Raw genomic sequence first — 19,134 nt, 5'->3', positions numbered from 1 at the left:
TGAATACAGCGGGCGCTAGGCAAGGGAGCCCCCGGCAGCCAGGCGCAGGGCGGCTGGCGGTGGCTCGTTGGGCTGCGGCCTGAAGCGGTTAGAGGAGCTTCATGCCTCTTGGCACGTCAGGCCGCCAGCAAAGGAGCAACTGCGAGCCGCGCTGTGCGCGGCTCGCAGTTGCTCCAGGGCGGAAATCGGAGGGACCAATCGGCAGGCGCTTCGCTTCAGTTCGTCAGGGCCTGTAAAACTGAGCTCTTACGCCAGGTCTTTGGTTGAGGCTAGGGTGAGTAAGATTTGCGCCCTCCCTTGAGTTAATTAGAACATCAGGCTGTTTGGCAATCCTCCTGAGGTGATTAATAGTCTGTGAGCAAGGGGCAGGGAGTTTGGTCACTGTGTGTGTAGGGGGGTGTTAATTAGGTTTAATGGGGGGTTACAATTATTTGTTTTTATGGGGTTTTGTGACCCGCCACAAGCCAATATGTGGGAGTGGCAGAATATAAATTGAATGAATAAATTATATATAATTTGAACTCTAATATGATAAATATAAAAGTATCCCAACAGAAGTAAGGACCATTGTATTTTATAGATAATATCTTTAAAATTATGAAGGAGATGTTGGGGAGAAATAATGTTTTGTTTTATACACTCTATAATTTATAGCTATCCTTGATATAGATAATTATATTACATAATTCCTCTTTTCCTTTCTGTGCCCCCTTTATACTATTACTTTGTTTTCTGAAAAACTAAACTAAAACAATTGTTTTAGTAGTCAGTAAATATGCATGTCTTCCATCTGGAATGGCATAAAGTTTGGATCCAGTACTGCATTCCTCACTTACATAAAGATCCCAGTGAATTAAGGGTTTCTTTTCTTTTCTGAGGGGGTGAAGATGTATGTGTGCACGCACAGAAATGTGAAAACCATTCTTTCGGTTGGAAAGGAAACAGACACACAGCTCCCTCGTCTCTCCACCATTATTTCTTCATAGCGAATATTGTTTTTTTCCACTATTGGACACAGTTTTTTCATTACACTATTTCAGTCAGAATATTAGTTTAGGGAAAAAACAGAGGCCAGGCCATTTCCATTGAAATTACCCACAGACTTTTAAATTGTGTTTTACAAGAGAGACATTTTTGTCTGACTTTGCTATGCCTTAGAATGCACAAATGTTTCAGATATCAGTAAGTCACTGCATTACATCTTGCCTCGTTAAACCACTTCTGATAATACTCCTCGGAAATTCACATAGTTTTATTTAGCTATACATTTTCTTTGGCAATGCACAGAGACAAAAATGCAGCATTAAAACATCCCATTAAAGTAGTTTCCTGCTTTGTGTTTAGTTTGTACATGCAATATGGCATCCCGGAACAGCATCCAAATGTTACACTATAAAAAGTGTAAGTTATGTTCATTGTGCCTCAAGGCATAATAATCCCTCCCATGTGCAATTGACAAAAACTCCCAGGAAATGAATAAGGCTAGGTCTGGCCGTGTATGTTTTTTATTGGCTCTTTGGATCACGTAGTCTTGTGTGGATGATAAATTCAACAAGTGCTATAGCTTGAATGTGATTATACATCTGAAAAGATACATCAGTACAGTACAATTAAATGCAATGCCACTCCTCATTTACAAACAAAGATTAAATTATTTGCTTGGTTAAATATACAAACGGTTCCAGTACACCTTGGAGGTTGTGAAATGCCCATTGGATACTCACCAAAAAGGGTCCTTCTCCTCTGAGACACAGAGGACATCTTGGATTAAGTGATTCTCAATGGTTAAATTCCTAATTCTCATCTAACTATCCAATAAACATTCCTGAGAGCAATCATAGTTCCTACTAATAGTAATAAAGGAGCACATCAGATCTAGGGTGATGTCAGAAGGGAGAGTCAAGATGTTCTCCATCTGGCAGAGCAATCCTTTACATCCAGAGTGGGCTGTCATCCCCATGACTCTGCTCCAACACCCTCCTTCACGAAACAGTATCTGCTGAACTATAAACATCCATCTTATAATGTCTCACAGATGTCAATATGGACACCCAGGTAGCTATAAACTCAGGAGGGGGAGATATTTGGGGACCATAGGCATTCATATGTCCCAATGTAGAAGGCTCATCTGGAGGAATGGTCATAGCTGGCTGAGTGTTTTCTGGAGCTGAAAGTGCCTGGGGAAGGCTTGGTCCCTGCACTGAGGAGCTTAAAGTCGGGCCGCTGAAAAGGTTTAGCCTATCAAGCCGGAGCTGTGCCTCCGTGGCCTCAGAGGCTTCCTCATGCCTTTTGGTGTGCCTTAGCTGCTCCCTCTCCTGCTGCGGTCAGGGAAGACTGAAACTGAGCATGCCCACCAGGCTCAATGACTCCACAATTGCAATTGGGACCTAGAAATCCTCATTGAAGAGGTAATCATTTTCACAGAGCCTTCTCAGCCATTATTGGGTTATTTTGAATAAATGCCTGAAAAACGCCACTTGTTAGTGACTCAATATGGTGGCTGCGAGCAGCTCTGGTGGCTTCGGCTGTCAGAGAAAAGTTTTTTTGTTTTTTTTTAAGGCTAACAAGATTTAATTTGGAATAGAGAATAGCATAATGTAAGTAGGAAAACTGTATGCTAGATCGTAGATAAGAATAAAGATTTTTAGATTTGCAATAGGAGGAATTCCTTCTCCTAGCTGGGCTCCCTGTGAGGCAGGAGAAAAAACTAGGGGGGGGGGGGTTTGTGAGTCTTACAGGAGACAGGAATAGGAAGAAACTTTTAGTCCTCCCTTCTGCAGTGAGAATCATCCAATCCAAAATGTCCTCTGTGCTCAGAGGGAGAATTCGCCCAGTTTCAGGTGTCTTAATGAATATGTAGATGGACTGTACCGGGTGGGGGGTGGGGAGTACTTTTGTGTGTATAAAGAGGAACCATGATTAAGGATGTCTCTCACCTGTTTGACTAAATCCTTTAATTAAAAATAACAATATCCTAAAATTAAAGCCAAGGCTTTATCCAATGTTGGCTACAGACATTCTGTTCACCCCCATGTACCCATGTATACTCCTGAAGCACTTATTTAGCAAAAATCCAAAGCATGTCTCAGTCTGGTCCAATGACACTCATTCAGTGTGGTAGGGCATGTGGCCAGTTCATGCACTGTCATCTGGGGATGACTGAACTTCAGAAGGCAATTGCTATTGCTCTGAGTTTCTTGGAGCAAGGTGGGATTTTTAAAAAGTGTAGGACAGATGGAATGATGGGCTCCAGCTATTCTTTTGAGGGATCTCTGGCATAGCCATGCACACTGACCCTACAAGCTGCTAGATTTTGCAGTTCCATGTCAGGGGGTGTAACTCTTGTTATCAAGCCTGAACACTCCTGAGAAACTAACATGAACCAACTGAGGCTCATATTATGTTCTTCTTATAAGGCGAGTCACTGGAAAAGACAACAGTGTCAGGAAAAGTTGAGGGCAGCAGGAAAAGAGGAAGACTAAAAATGAGATGGATTGACTCAAGAAAGGAAGGCACAGCTGCCAGTTTGCAAAATCTGAGCAAGGCTAATGTATTTCACAAGTGGAGAAGGGGAGACTGATGTGCATCACTTTGTGTTCCTTGGAGGAAGGGTGGGATAAAAATAATGAATAAACAGTCACACCTGTCTAAGCCCACTGACAATGGAATCAGAAGGGTGTAACAGTTTATTTTTGTGCATGTTAGAGGTGTCAAACAGGATAACAGAATTATTTTGTAAGGTCTCTCTCTATATACTATGTATATGGGAGCATGCACCCTTTAAAATTAAATGACTATTTCTATAGCAAGCTTCTGATATAGCTGGTTACTGGCATTTACTAGGCCTCATTTTTCTAAACTCTTTTATTTAGTTTTGCATGGCTCTCCCTCAGTTAGTGATTTTTAGCACTTTCCTCTGTGCTGTTATGTAACACAGAGTCTGTCACAGTAATGTAAGTTGACTCCCTTTGTGATCAGCAAAAGCAATTCATGAAAACTAGGTCCCTCTGTACAGAGTTGTAATACCAGTTTGAACTAACTGCTCTCACGTATGCATCTGCATGCAAAATGTTTGCCGTGAATCCAGTTAGCGCATTACACATCCAAAGAAGTTTGCAAGCACTCAATTTGCAGGAGTGCATGATGTGTCTGAAAAATACAACACAAACTGTAACTGTTCCACATACACTGAAACCTGCCTGCAAAATTATCCCATCTTGCTCCAGCCCACCCTTTATAGGTGCGGCTTGGCTTGGTTGAGGTTACTGAGTAGAAGAGAATGTAATCCAGATGTGGTCAAAGCAATCACAACCTTATTATTTCTTCACATGGTCCAAGCACTAAAAATAGGCCTTAGGGCCAATATGTGGTGCAACTGAAACTCAGCCTTTTGTCTTGAGTTATACTGAAGAGAATCTTTGGGAAATGTTTTCCCTCATCATTTCTGACTTTCCCTGTTTTATGTTATGAAAAAGAGCATTTTATATTCCTTTTCACTACCCAAAGGAGTCCCAAAGTGGTTTACAAATACCTTCTCCCCACAACAGACACCCTGTGAAGTAGGTAGGACTGAGAGAGCTCTAAGAGAACTGCAAGAACAGCTCTGAGAGAACTGTTAATGGCCCAATGTCATCCCGCTGGCTGCATGTAGAGGAATGGAGAACCAAATCTTTAACCACTACATTACAGTGGCAACACAAATACTTATCCATGGTTCCTCTATATATTCGTGAAACAGCTTGGGGGTGGAACGTATCTGGCAGTCCAAGATGGAATAGGGCCAATCAGGGTGCAGCCCTGATTGGCCCTGCCCTTGCAGCTCCCGGCCTTCATCCCTGGACTCTAGCCTCTTTGCTCTCAGACGTGCTGGAGCCAGCAGCAGGTAAGGGGAGAGGGCCCTGGGCACAGGGACGTGGTGGAGGCCCTGCTAACGAGGGCCTCCCGGCCTGCTGACTACCCAAGGAGCTCTGTCCCAGGCCAGCCTCCGCCCGCCCCACTTGATCCGGCTACGAGCTGTGGCCTAAAGCCACCTTAAGCTGCCTGGCCAGGGGAGAGGGCCCTTTCAAGGCCTGTTATTAGGAACGGGCTTTGAAGTTAGTGATATATATAAATAACAAAAAAAGACAAAAATGTGTTAACCTCCATCCATTCCACATGCTGCTAATTCCCTCTGCATGACAGTCCATCACTGGAGAACTATCTTTTTCCCTGGCCAGGATTCAAAATCAGGAGAGTGTCCAGGTAGGAGTAATGTGTCTGGCATGACAGGTGAAAAAGATAATACATGTTTAGCTCCCCTATCCTTTTTGCCCCTGAAAATCATTGCTTTATACCCTTTCACTCCACTCAGCAATGCTGAAAGCCTTCCTTTCTGCAACAGAAATGGCTCTTCCTTCCAACACAGGAAGGCTCTAACTTTGCTAAGCATAATGATAGGACCCGAGCTATTCTCTCTCTCACTCTCTCTCACACACACACACAAAGCCTTTCTGTATTATTGGCATGGAGTTTGGTCTCAAGTTGACTCTCAACATACAAATCTGATACCGTCTTGCTTAATCTGGACTTCAGATGCTTCAGGTATAGAATTAATAGAAGCAGATTACCCATCCAAGGCCAAAGAGTCTCACAGCATTCTGTAATGCAGTGGTCCCCAACCTTTCTGAGGCTGGGGAACGGCAGGGCAGAGGGCCGCGCCCGCGCGGACCGCACCCGCTCATCGGGCTGCGCCCCCGCGGGCCATGCCCGCGCATCGGGCCGCGCGGCCCAGCCCTGATTCCCTCTTCCCGCCCTCCCGCAGTAAGAAGCTTCCCGGGCCGCAAGCTTGCAGCCTGGGAAGTTTTTTACTGCGGGGGGGGGCGGGGAGAGGGAGCCGCAGCCCTGCGCCATGGCCTTCACGGCCCGGCACCGGGCCACAGCCCGCAGGTTGGGGACCACTGCTGTAATGGAATACCAGTTCTGAAGAAGCACGGAACAAACATATTTTTCAATTTCAAATGGCTTTTCCAAAATGTGAAAATATTAATTTCATTCTAAAAGAATGTTCGGACACTGATACACTGCAGCTCGAGTTCTGAGAACATCTATCCATTTTTTCCAAACAATTTTTGTAGCTGAAATACTGGTAAAAGCAGGTATTTACCACCTCTTTGTCCAAAACTTGCTTTTACTGAACTTGCTTTTACTAACCTTGTCTAGCAGATCCATTCCCTTGCTAGGTAAGAGATGTTTCTAAGCTACTCCAGTTACAGCAAGATACTTGAAATGTGTGTTAATACTTTTCCAGAAAAAAAGATCTCTTCCATTAGCCAGCTTTCTTCTTCTGGAGAGAACATCTCTTGCAACCCCCACCCCACAAAAAACCCTGTAATTGGTTCCATATGAAATATTTCTCCCCCCCCCCCTTTCCAGTTTCTTATTAACTCCTTCCTTAGATTTCTGGCATGGCAACTAGCTGCAGTTTTAATAGCTCTAGGAGAATGAGGGTAAAATTTGCCCACAAAATGGTTGCAAGCTGAATAACATAACATTATGCAGTATATGTTCTTTAACAGAAGTTCCACATCACCAGTCACTTATATGGAGTGGAAAGAAATGTTCCTTAAATATTCAGATTAGACCAATGTTTCCTGGTAATTCTGATGTCTCGTGGAATTTTGCTTGCCAGATGTGGCCAACTCATTTTCTTATGATGTCTGGAAGTAATTTGCTATAGATGGGATCCCTGAGACAAGAATTACTACCAGAGATTAGTCTGAGCCAAGGTTCATATGGGCTCAGCTCTGCTTTAGACATAGGACTCTGCCCAGCATGAACTTACAATAAAGATGCAGGTGCCTCTGATCATGTGTCAAGATACATTTCCCTTCTTGGACCTATTATACTGTGTTCTGTGAATTGGCCAGACAGGTCAGATGGGTCAAAGCAAATTTGACCATTTACTACCTTATTTTTTTTAATAACTGACCACCAAATGTCGCCTCATTCTACACACTAGGCCCAGGGGAAATATAAGGTTGTTTTCCACTTTCCTCCTTTCTGATTTTTCACTCACATTCTACAAAGATAATTAATGATTAAATGTGTTGAACTTTTTGACTGAACTGCATGGTTTTTCACATACGCTAGAATATTAAAGACTAAGATGGTAGTCATGTGACAATTATGTAGTATTAAGATATGAAGAAAGAAAAAGAGAATGGATGAGTACAGAAGCCGCTAACGCTCAAGATTTTATCTCTTGGAGCTGTAGGAGCTTGCCTTGGTCCTCTGGATAGAGCTGGTCCTGTAGGTTGAGCAACATGGTCTGGCATGGAGCCGACTCTGATCTTAGGGTAGCCAACAACATGGAACAATACAAAGGCATCTGCATTCATCTGAGAACCCCCAAAGCTGGGACTGGGGACTAGGGTGGAGAGAAAGATACAGCGGCATTTAAAATGTTCATAAAGGAAATACTGCCTACATAGTTTTGTTTTATTTTTTAAATTTTATTTAATAAGTAACAGACAATCAACAGAAACACTCCACCAAAAACAAAATTCACCCCAACAGAACTCTGTAGCTTCATGAAAATTTTGAATCCTGTAAACAGTGTCCATTTTATCTATTACATTTCAACTGTTCATCATAACTCCAAGTCTCACATTACAACACTAGTTCACATACCTTACAGTCTGAAAATTTCCTTAAGTAATTTGCCAAATCAAGCCCAATTGTATTGAAATCTTCAATCTTTTTCTTCCCTTGAATTACTTTGATGTTATTTGCTAACTTTTCCAACATTATAAACTGCCTAATTTTCTTTCACTGATTATCTAATGCAGTTCTCAGGAAAAAATTGGTCCAAAAAATCTGTAAACCGCTCTGCGGTATTAAATAAAATGCTAAGGGCTAAGTGGGAGGAGAGTGGGCGGCCGCTGTCTGGGATAAAAACTCGGAGGAGTGAATCAGGAGCTGCGACGCCGACTCTCCAGTCCTCTCCAGTGGCCATCCTCGACGCTGAGCCCTCCACCCGGTGAGTCGCCCGAGGACGGGGATGGCTGCCGGCCCCACGCCGCTGTAGCCAAGGAAAGCAGCTTTCCCTGCACCCAGCGACAGCCCTTGCCGCCCCAGCCACCTGCCGGTTCCCCCCCCCCACACACAGTGTCCGCCCACTTCCTGACTGTCCCTTCGGCGCCCACCAACCCTTTCCCCCTACGACCATCTTACCGCCGTCTGCCTGTGCCCCCGGACACCACCGCTCCCAGCCACAGAGGGCCGCGCCGCTGCCACTACACCAGCCGCATCCACGCAAACGCAGACCTCAGCGCCTGGGTGGTTGCGGCCTCCGTCCCACCTCCGCCTGCGCCGAGCCGCCGACCCCGCTGTGCCCAGCACTCCAGGGGGGCGCCTTCTTGCTGCTGCCGCAACCGGGGACTGCACCATCGCACACCCACCTCCACGTCCCCCGCCGCCTCGCCACAACACTGCCCGGCAACTAAGGCCCAGGACTCCTCCCCCACACCACCTTCTGTAGGCCGCAGCGCGGGGGGAGAGGAGACGCTTGCGGGGACAGGGCCCGGGAACCCGCAGAGCCACCCGCCTGGCTCATGCGCCCCGATAGCGCCCGCTGTATTTCGACTACAGCGGGCTTACGTTCTAGAATTAAAATAAGGGGGGGGGGACTCCCAGCTGCCTTTACAAAAGATATAAACATGGAGGTTTTTCTAGCTTTTGTTCCCAAGTTTTCATTTTACAGGGAGGACGGTTGCTATCAGTCTTTATTTTTCTTTGTAAATCACTCATACAAGAACTTTATTTAAAAGGCTATTTACAAAGTCATTTAAGTTTCCTGGCAATTAGTTTCTAAAGAACAGGGAAATAACATTATGTAAATACATTTTTTATTAAGATTATACACATTCTGGGAGAAAACATCTATCAGGGGCTATGACAGCTACTTCTAGGGTAGTACAGTAGATGCTGGGGAACAAACACCCCTCATTTTAATGCCCTGGTTCTATGCTTTCTTGGAAGCATCTGATTGGCCAGAGTTAGAGACCAAATGGTAGAATGAGACAGCCCTGATCCAGCAAGGCATTTATTGATTTTGCTAGATGCTAGATTACAAGAGAAAGGATATGTGGCCTTCTTGGTAGAAATTTTACAATATTCATTCTACAGAACAAACTTTGGATTCCATCTGTTGTCACTCATCAGATCAAGGCCAGGTTCAGTTTGGAGCCAAATTTTACACGTCAAATATATCTGCTGCTGATTTACAGAAAATGCCCATTTTATTCAGTGGGGCTTACTCCCAATATGATTGCAAACGGGCAGCAGTGTTGCTCTATGGCAGGATAAATCAATGGTGCTTTAAAGACTAATAGTATTTATCTCAATAGCTCACAAACTCATATTGAAATAGCAGTTAGTCTTTAAGGTGCCTTTAAGACGTTTGCTTTATTCTCACATTCTCGCAGGCAATTGTTCTTAGGCTTCTAGCATGGATGTATTTTTTTCAGTTATTGCTTAGCCTCATAACATTTCACCCATGTAGAAAACTAGGGACTAAGCACAAAGATGCTACTTAGTCCACTCTTTTGGGGATGGAATTGTATTGAGTTGCACCTGCAGTGTGAAGTTTGCTGCCGGGGTTTGTACTACCTCAAGTGCAACTAGGGGCCTTTAGGTTTGCTTTTCACACCTTGTGTTTACTCCTACTGTATAGTGCCTTTAGTGGGTTCCACAAAAAGTTGGAACCTCCCCTCCCCCCCGGAACATTTGGATGAATGATGGAAGAAATACGGGGTATAATACGTTTAAAAACTAGTCCCCAACAGTTGACGAAGGGCTCCCGAGACACTGGCAAGGAGAAAACTACCAGCATGGCCACCCATCTCGACGGCAAGGCTCAGGGTTCTTAGGCAAAAGAATTGCTCCTCTGCTCGTTTTCCCGGAGGAGGCCAAGCCAGTAAAGCCAACAGATGCAAAAGTCTAGCAGCCTCGCAATGTGCGGGAGTTAACGGGTTAACAAAAGGAACGAACCTGGCCGTTTCTGGCCAGCGTCGCCTACAACCTGCGCGCGCCGGTCTTCCAGCCGTGTGGAACTATACCGATAACCAGACTCGCGGCGTTCCGCGTAAGCCTAGGGATCACCGACCCTCCCTCTCCAGCGCTTATGATGAGCGGCCCTCGCCGCGTGGCATGCTGGGACTTGTAGTTTCTCTACCGCGCCTATTCAGGGCAAGCGTTATCTCTCGGGCGACTGTTCGGCTTTTTGTTTTGTTTTTTTGACCCCTCTGCCTTCCCGTAGCCTCTGACTTGGGTCCCGGGCTATGGTGCTCCGGCTGCTCCGAGCTCTCCGCTTCCCCATCGGCGCAGCTGCGGCGCCAGCTCACAGGATCGCCCTTCGCTCCTGGGCGGCGTGCGGATTGCGCGGCGGAAGGACCACCATGGCAGTGCAAGAGTGCGCTAAGCCCGAAATGGAGTCCCAGAGGCTGGGAGAGTTGGCGGCGGCGGCAGCGGGGGAAGAATCTGGAGGAAGCGGGGGTCTTTCCTCCGAGACCAGACAGTTACAGCAACACACCGGTGAGCAGCAGGCAAAGCTCTGATGGTCATCATTGCCCCCCGCCCCCGCCAGAAACTGGGAGGGGGAGAAATCGTCAGTTTTGGTTCATCTGTGTTGGAACTTTCTTCTAAAAACTAATTTCATGGGATGCAAATTTTCCCTTGAGGATAAACATTTTTCTTCCACCTCTTTTAGTGGCGGTCCTCGCCATGCATAATTATCCATAATATTAATCACTAGTGTTGACTACTTTATTCCCTCTACTGTGTTTTTCAAACTGGAGTTGAACCCAAAGGATTGATAACCTGATGACTTTATAAACTCAGCTTATTATTCTGACCAGACTCTTGAATCTGCTAAACATCTTCATTATACTGCATATTTGTTGGCTATTTTCATGGTGCTACTTTACTCCCTCCTTATATATGTAGTCTAGTTATTTCTATTTCATTATCTGAAGAAGTGCGCAAGCTCACACCTTGAATAAAACATTGTTGGTCTTAAAGGTGCTATTAGATTCAAACTAGATTCTGCTACTTCAGTCAACATGGCTACCCATCTGAATGTACGTTTCTATTCATGTAATACATTATCTCACTTCCAGGAGACGAAGGTAACAAACCTGGTTTTCCCCAGATAGCAAAGGATCAGGTGGAACCTTGAAGATTTAACACATTTATTGTGGCCAGTAATTATGATGAGGAGAACAAGTGAATTGTGTTACCTAGCAGTAACTGTAGTTGATAGGCAGAAGATTCAGGACAAACAAAAGGAAGTACTTTTCAGTCCGAAAGTAATTAAGTTGTGGAAATTGCTGTCAGTGAATGTAGCGATTGCCACAAGCACAGATGGCTTTAAAGGAGGATTAGACAGATCATGTGGAGGATGGCTCCATCAATGGCAAAGTGCCATGATGACTAAAGCTCCACTTCCATAGGTTTTAAACCTCTGAATACTAGCATTAGCAGCAGAAGGCCTTAACCTCTATCTCCTGTTTGTTGACCTTCCTTGACAACTGGTTGGCCACTGTGTGAAAGAAGATGCTGCATCATCAGGACTTCTCACATCCTTAGCAGTGTTTCACTGCTAACTGTAGTGCAAATATTAAGCATTATTTGGCACTAGTGATTTGGTAGATGAAGCACAGAACTCAGACAAAATGTGGTGCCATCCACTGGGTTTACAATCTGTTTTTGTTGCCTAATATATTCTTAAAGAATAGAAAAAGGAGTATAAAATTTATTTCTATTATTATTTATTAAGAACATATAAATATGTTCTTAACACATTATTCCAGACTGAGGTGTTGTGGAATGATGGTTGAGATGAGAAGCTGTACTAAAGATGGATTGGCAAAATGTGCTGAATTCACATAGTGTTCTGGCAGTATGTGCTCCAATGATCTTGAAATGGCACTTTGATGTTCAGGTAACCTAATATCTGATAGTTATTTGGTTGTTCATTCTTCTGTCAGTATACACAAAATGATACTTCTCCCATTGTATCTTCATATAATCCTTTGAAGTAAGGTAGGAGAAGGGAAGATGTTTCAGTGAATTTTACAATTTTTCATCACTCTATCCACTGTACACACTGGCTCAAACTATGAGTTACTGACTTTTCCTTCTTCTGCTGAAATGAGTCTTCCATCTTCCCTGGAGAACGTGCTTTCTTGGTCTTTGTCCTTTCTTAGATGAGCTTTTGTCTATGAATTATTTATGGGAGTTAAATTTTTCTTTTCTTCACATTACAGTTGAGGCTGTTTAGACAACGCTGTTTCTATTTAGCTGGCTTTTATAGTTGCCCGCTGTTCAGAAGCTGCCAGCAACTGCCTCAGTAACAAAATATTTTAAAGACTATTTAATTTAGAAAAGTAGGTTCTAAATATGGGTTATGCGTGCATCTGCTTCCTCAAACTGTAGTAGTTAAATTGAGAACATAAGAAAAGCCCTGCTGGATCAGACCAGTGATCCATCGAGTCCAGTCTCTGGAGTGCCTTTGGAAGGCCAACAACAGGGCCCAGAGGCCAAGACAACCTGATGTTGCTCCCAGGAACTGAGATTAAGAGGTTGATTGCCCCAAATGTGGACATTGGCCTCAGTTACCATGACTAGTAGTACCTTTTAGAGCTTTCTATTTCTGTGACCATCATTATATCTCATGTGAAGTCCATATTTTAATCACTTACTGTGTAAAGAAATATGTCCTTTTGTCCATCTGGAATCTAACCGAGCAGTAATGTATGTCATGTTGGTAAAGATGGTAACCCCAAAATGAGCAGGACTGATTTACCTCTCACCATACTTGCAAAGCAGGCGGTACAGAACAGCAGAACAATATGGCTGAAGTTCGTAGAATCCTCCTGGGGTAGTGCCAAATGTACACTATTAAAGTTTGTGAGCTTGGTATAATTGTAGTCATGGAGTCTTTGTAGTCATGGAGCTGCTTTGGCTCCTTCTAGTGGAGTCCATTGGATTTACTACACAATATCACATGACAGCTGAGCTTGCTGGCAAAGCCCACACACATTTCTGCATAGGGCTCAAATTTATTTAGGAATAAATTGTGCTTCCATTGAAAACATTTGATGTCCAGAACCTTTTGAAGATATAGGAATACTGTCCTTGGTGAATTGCTTATATTTTGTTAATGCTAAATAGTACTAATGATGCTGAAAACATAACCTTAGAGTTTCTATTGTTTGGCTCTATCAAAAACCAGAAGGGGGACTGCATCCAAGAAATGAGAAGGCAATTGAGACTAGGTAGGGCAGCCATGAAGGATCTAAAAAATATCCTAAGTGTATGGAAGTGTCACTGGTGATCAAGATAATTCATACTATAGTATTTCCTATTATTATGTACAGTTGTAAAAGTTGGACAGTGATGAAAACTGGCAGGAAAAAGCCAATGCCTTTGAAATGTGGTGTTGGAGAAAGGCACTGCCAAAAAGACAAATTAGTGGGATCTAAATCAGATCAAACCTGAACTCTTCCTAGAAGCTAAAGTGGTCAAAATGAGGCTATTGGATTGACTCAATCAAGGAAGTCAAGGCTGTCCGTTTGCAAGACACATGAATGGCTGTTTTTGGAGGTTGTTAATTCATAGGGTCTCCATAAGTCAGAAGAAGTGACTCGATGGCACCAACATAAAGTATAGCCTAGTTTCCGTGCAGTCCAACTCAGATATATCCTTAATTTGAAAAGAGTGAAGGAAAGCAATTTTAACAGGGAGCAATTTTGAGAAGTACAAATTAATTCTATGCATTTTTATGCAGAAATAATTTCCATTGAGTTTCTTGTGGCTTTTTAGTACGAATAGTGCATAGAGTTACACCCTTAATGTACCCAAGCCATAATGGAATGAATTTGAATGGCTTCAAATTATAGGCCAGTGAATGACAACAGAAATTACATACAGAAGTTTTTTTTTTCTTTCTGATCTACAAAACGCTGCACATGGATTTGGTAACCTTCAGCCAAGCCCAACACTGTGACTCACTTGTTTATCTCATCCGCTGGCTAATTTCCCTTGAGATAATTCCTGCTTCACTTGTTCCTGCAAACCATTATGCAGCATTTGCCTGGTTCTTTGGATGTTGATTGATTAAGTTGTTCATGTTATGTTCATTTTGTGGCACATGCAGGGTATTTTACTTTCTTTCCATCAGGGAAAAGGGCTGTTTTCTCATTGGTATAAATTGTTTTTAAAAATCTTGAGCTCCACCTTGGACATAAATCACAGGGTAGTCACTCAACAATTGCCTTTTGTTTCTGGTGCCCAGCAGTTTCACACGTTATGCTGAACCAGCCTGAATTTGACAGTGAGGGTATGCTCAACAGGGAACTATGACTCTTTAGCAAGTGTACCTATATGACTTATGTGTTTGAAAATATGTTTACATTTGTATTTTGCATTTTTATGCACGTATTATAACAGGATTACAACTTAAAAATTGAAATGTGTGGTTCAAAAATGGGAGAGGGTTTTGCACAGGTATTTTGCATGTAGACCAGTAGATCTGCCTCCCCCATTGTTGTTTGCTAAAGGATCCCATGAGGCTTGTATATGCAGTATGGTAGATGTGCAGTAGGTGCACTTCCCCCACTGCCTCATGAAGGGCCTGGCTTTAATGTAATTCACAGTGAAAATAACATACCTAAATCCCATATTTGTTTTAACTCACTCAACAGTAATAGTTTCTGCACAATCTCCAGAGGCTAATGACAATTATTTTGTTGTTCCCTTGCCAACTGGCACTTAATCAGGTGACTTATTTATTTCCCTTAACACTAGAATTGAGGTATTCTGGAAACATTATAGAAGCACAATCTGGATCAAGTGTTTTTGCACTGCATTTATCATCAAAGGTTTCTCTACATACATGTTGTCAAATTCAACTGTGCCCTTGTGTTAGATATGGAATAACTTTACTTTCTAGTGGAGCTCTTAAAAATCTGTTATGCAGTGGTACTGAGGTATTTTCTAATATACTAAAAGTGTTGTATGAGCCTTCTTCAGGTACATAGATGTAATTACCTTGAGCTTTCCCCCCATGAAATTGTAGTTGGTAGCTTATGTTAACAATAACATGCTTTTGAAAGATACCAAAGGATTTTGTTTTCTAAAAAAAAACCCTATACTATTCATTTTAGGAGTTCAGAATAACATGGCAGATAACTTTGATGTTAACTAATTCTTAAATAAATCCATAAAGCTCCAGTAAAATTATTTCTATGGATAGTTAGCAGCGCTGAGATCCTTCTATTCTCTTGTCGCCTGGATTTCCTGCTATGAGTACAGAACATGAAAGCAGGAAATAAATCTTATTTGTAAAAATGCTTACTAAAGGGAAAAAAGCTAAATACCAATTTGTGCCAAGTCACTGACAGATGAAGCCTTGAGAAAGTACAACAGATACAAATACTTCAGTAACTGTCAATTTTCAGGATTTTTTTTTAAAGCCTTTTCTTTAATGGTGTTAAAATAATTGCCATATAAACATTCTTCATATTTCTCATTGTAAGAAAAAAATTCTTCAGAAATGTACTGGATCAGACCTGAACAAAACAATTCTGGCACATATGCTAAAATCAAAGCTATGGCTGTGATTCTCAGGGGACTTTTCTGAGAGTAAGCCCCTTTGAATAGCATGGAACTGTTTAGGATTGCTCCCTTTTGACCAATGACTTTCTTTTACAGTTTGCTGGAATGCTCCAGAACAGGTTAAGTGCTGTTAATCTAGAGAGGTTTTACCTGTGGAATATTTCAGTTCTCTTTTAAATGTTACAGTTTAGAAATTGTCCATTAATTGACGTTACTTCTCATTACAGTCAGAGTATTCAGAGGACTCTCAGATAAATTCAAGAGCCGTAGCTCCATTTGGCCTTCTAAATTAGTTCTCTATGTGCATAGAGGGCAGAGGCTGCATCGGTGCAAAGCTTTGAAAATCAGAATATAGCCTGCATTACTCTCAACTCCAGAAACAAAATCCCCTGTAAAATGGTGAGGTCAGCATTATTCCTGTTTTTCAAATTGGAAACTAAGGCTCTGTGAAGTGGCTGCTGAGTGAAATACATTGACAGTTAAAAATGCAATGTAAAACTGCAACATGGAGGTTAACAAACAAATGCTTTGTGCAGCTTTCTGCTGTTGTGCTTGAAGAATTGCCTTGTAGGCGAGCTGTGAGTCTGGAACAGCATTTTATTGGTGATGATTTCATCAGCCCTGAAATCTAAGACCCAATTCATTGTTCTAAATGTATTCCAGATGGATGGCATAGGGAGGAACGGAAGAAAAAGCAAAGGAAGAAACAAAAAAAGGAGTTGAGCAGTCTTGATGATTCCATACGCTGTCTGATGATGGAAATGCCGTTTGCCAAAGCAGATATTGAAACTGAATTTGGTGGTAAGTGTAGATCTCAAATTAGACCTATGAAACTCACTTTGGTTTGTATTCCAGCGGAGAAATAAATAAACAAGTTCTGAGACAGAACCTATCTGCTTCCAGTCTCAAATGCAGATTTTGGAATTCTGAAACCAGACTCTCCAAAATGGCCAAATTATTGCATTCCATACAAAAAATACATAAATCACAGATTCCAGTTTACACTCAGAAGGTATTGGTTGAACTATAGGTTATTTGCTTGTTTCTACTTTTAAGAATCCTGAAAATCCTGCCTTCTCCAAGGGATTCAGAACTCCTGGAGAGGTTTCTCTCTTCCCCTCCTCCACTCATGCAGGGTACCCCTTCCTAGGGCTCACCTTTGCAGTAGTGTGCACAAGATGGTAGAGGTCTATATGGTACAGAGAACCACTACAAGAATCAAAAGTTATAACGTATTTATTAAAAAGAATGTACAAGCATACTTTTAGCACAACACCAAATTGAGCAAGGCATTCCAAAAGATATTGGGTAAAAATGTAATCCTTCTGCCCCTCTCAGTAAACATGTCCTATCAGATGTTAAAATATAGGGCAGGTTCCTCTAGCTTAAAAAGTTACAGGTCACATTCTCATTACCTTAATGCTTGCTCCGGTTCTCCAGGCAATCACATGGCCAATGGCTGCCTGTTCAGGTCTCAGGTGAGATATGTGTTCCCCTTGAGGAATCTATGTGAATGAACCCTCTCCTTTGCTGCCAGGAGTTTTATTACCTTTCTCCACCCACTGCCCAGGTCAAGCTGGTTCAAAGAGCCTCTTCCAGGAATCCCTTCCTGTCTCCTGCTTAGACTCATTAATCACCTCTAGCTAGACCCCTTAACATTTGCATGCAGGTTGAGAGCAATTAGACTGACTTCTTGGGCGTGTGTGTTAAAATGCTCATTTTAAACCACGGAGAAAATGCATTTATTCATATACACCAATTAAAATCTGCCTGCAAATAAATTTCTTATACAACTTGGTACAGTATATGATTGGTCCTTCCACAAATAGCCATCCAGTGTTGCATCTAAACTAATAAGCTAATCCAAAGATTGTGATAGCAACGTGTGCATATTGTAAGTTCTTTATACAATTGGTTGACACCCTGTCAGATCTGTAATTAGTAAATCATTTTAATAACATATAATACAATTAGAAGAGCATGCCAAGTGAACACCAATCTATGTCAAGTCACAAAAATCAACCAAGCTCTAATAGAACATAAATCTAAATGAGATCTATACTAATGAGCAATCTAGAAGTATACCTAAGGAAGAAAGCGAGGACCCCAGTAAGGGTAGCATAATCCAGAATGACAGAATTACAGAATGATTTCTGGTAGTTTAGTAAGGAGACTAGAATCTGTATTTGTACTTTTTTTTACTCAGTTGATGGTCATGCAGGAAGGTCAATTTACCCAACACATTTCATCTTGTCTGTGATATGCCTGCTTGGTGGGCACATTTTTAGAAATGAAAAAAGATCCCTAGTTAAAATTAGTGAGGAGTGTCAGTTTTACTCTGATCTAGCATGCAAAGAATACTATAAGGCATAAAAAGGTAAAGGTATCCCCTGTGCAAGCACCGGGTCATGTCTGACCCTTGGGGTGACGCCCTCCAGCGTTTTCACGGCAGACTCAATACGGGGTGGTTTGCCAGTGCCTTCCCCAGTCATTACCATTTACCCCCCAGCAAGCTGGGTACTCTTTTATTATACCTTATACTATAAGACAGTGGTCCCCAACCTTTATTAGGCTGGGGACCGGCAGGGCATCGGGCCGCGCCCGCGGGGACCGCGCCCACGCTTCTGGCCGCGCCCGCGGATCGGGCCGCGCCCGCGAGCCACGCCCGCGGATCGGGCCGCGCGGGCGCGGCCCGGCCCTGATTCCCTCTTCCCGCCCTCCCGCAGTAAGTAGCTTCCCGGGCCGCAAGCTTGCGGCCTGGGAAGTTTTTTACTGCAGGGGGGGGCGGGGAGAGGGAGCTGCGGCCCGGCGCCATGGCCTTCGCGGCCCGGGCCGCGACCCGCAGGTTGGGGACCACTGCTATAAGACATAAGGTATAATAAAAGACAATTAAAATTAAGTTAATATGTCCAACCTTTAGAAATGGATTATTTGCTAAGGAATCCCATATCCTTGGTCTGGAAACTAACATTTAGAATCATAGAATCATAGAATCATAGAGTTGGAAGGGGCCATACAGGCCATCTAGTCCAACCCCCTGCTCAACGCAGGATTAGCCCTAAGCATCCTAAAGCATCCAAGAAAAGTGTGTATCCAACCTTTGCTTGAAGACTTCCAGTGAGGGGGCACTCACCACCTCCTTAGGCAGCCTATTCCACTGCTGAACGACTCTGACTGAGAAAAACTTTTTCCTGATATCTAGCCTATATCGTTGTACTTGAAGTTTAAACCCATTACTGCGTGTCCTTTCCTCTGCAGCCAGCAGAAACAGCATCCTGCCCTCCTCCAAGTGACAACCTTTCAAATACTTAAAGAGGGCTATCATGTCCCCTCTCAACCTCCTTTTCTCCAGGCTGAACATTCCCAAGTCCCTCAACCTATCTTCATAGGGCTTGGTCCCTTGGCCCCAGATCATCTTCGTCGCTCTCCTCTGTACCCTTTCAATTTTATCGATGTCCTTCTTGAAGTGAGGCCTCC

The 19,134-nt window shown here is 43.1% G+C and overlaps 1 protein-coding gene across 4 annotated transcripts in view; it reads left to right on the top strand.

Annotated features, from left to right (window-relative positions):
* Nucleotides 1–10,070: 10,070 nt before the first annotated feature.
* The window catches only part of AKAP7 (A-kinase anchoring protein 7), a 106,869-nt gene continuing 97,805 nt past the window's right edge, over nucleotides 10,071–19,134 (top strand). For 2 of the 4 annotated variants that reach the window (XM_077352857.1, XM_077352851.1), the window contains exons 1-2: nucleotides 10,073–10,572; nucleotides 16,321–16,458. In XM_077352857.1, coding sequence (XP_077208972.1) covers nucleotides 10,320–10,572; nucleotides 16,321–16,458 — 391 coding nt within the window. In that variant the 5' untranslated portion in view covers nucleotides 10,073–10,319. Of the gene's footprint in view, nucleotides 10,573–16,320; nucleotides 16,459–19,134 lie in introns of all 4 variants that reach the window. The other 2 variants (XM_077352865.1, XM_077352846.1) reach the window with 2 other exon arrangements.

The sequence above is a fragment of the Paroedura picta genome, chromosome 1, assembly GCF_049243985.1.
Source record: "Paroedura picta isolate Pp20150507F chromosome 1, Ppicta_v3.0, whole genome shotgun sequence".
NCBI classification, from domain to species: Eukaryota; Metazoa; Chordata; class Lepidosauria; order Squamata; family Gekkonidae; genus Paroedura; species Paroedura picta.
The sequence above is the reverse complement of the archived record's forward strand: the minus strand, read 5'-3'. Positions and strand labels throughout refer to the sequence as shown.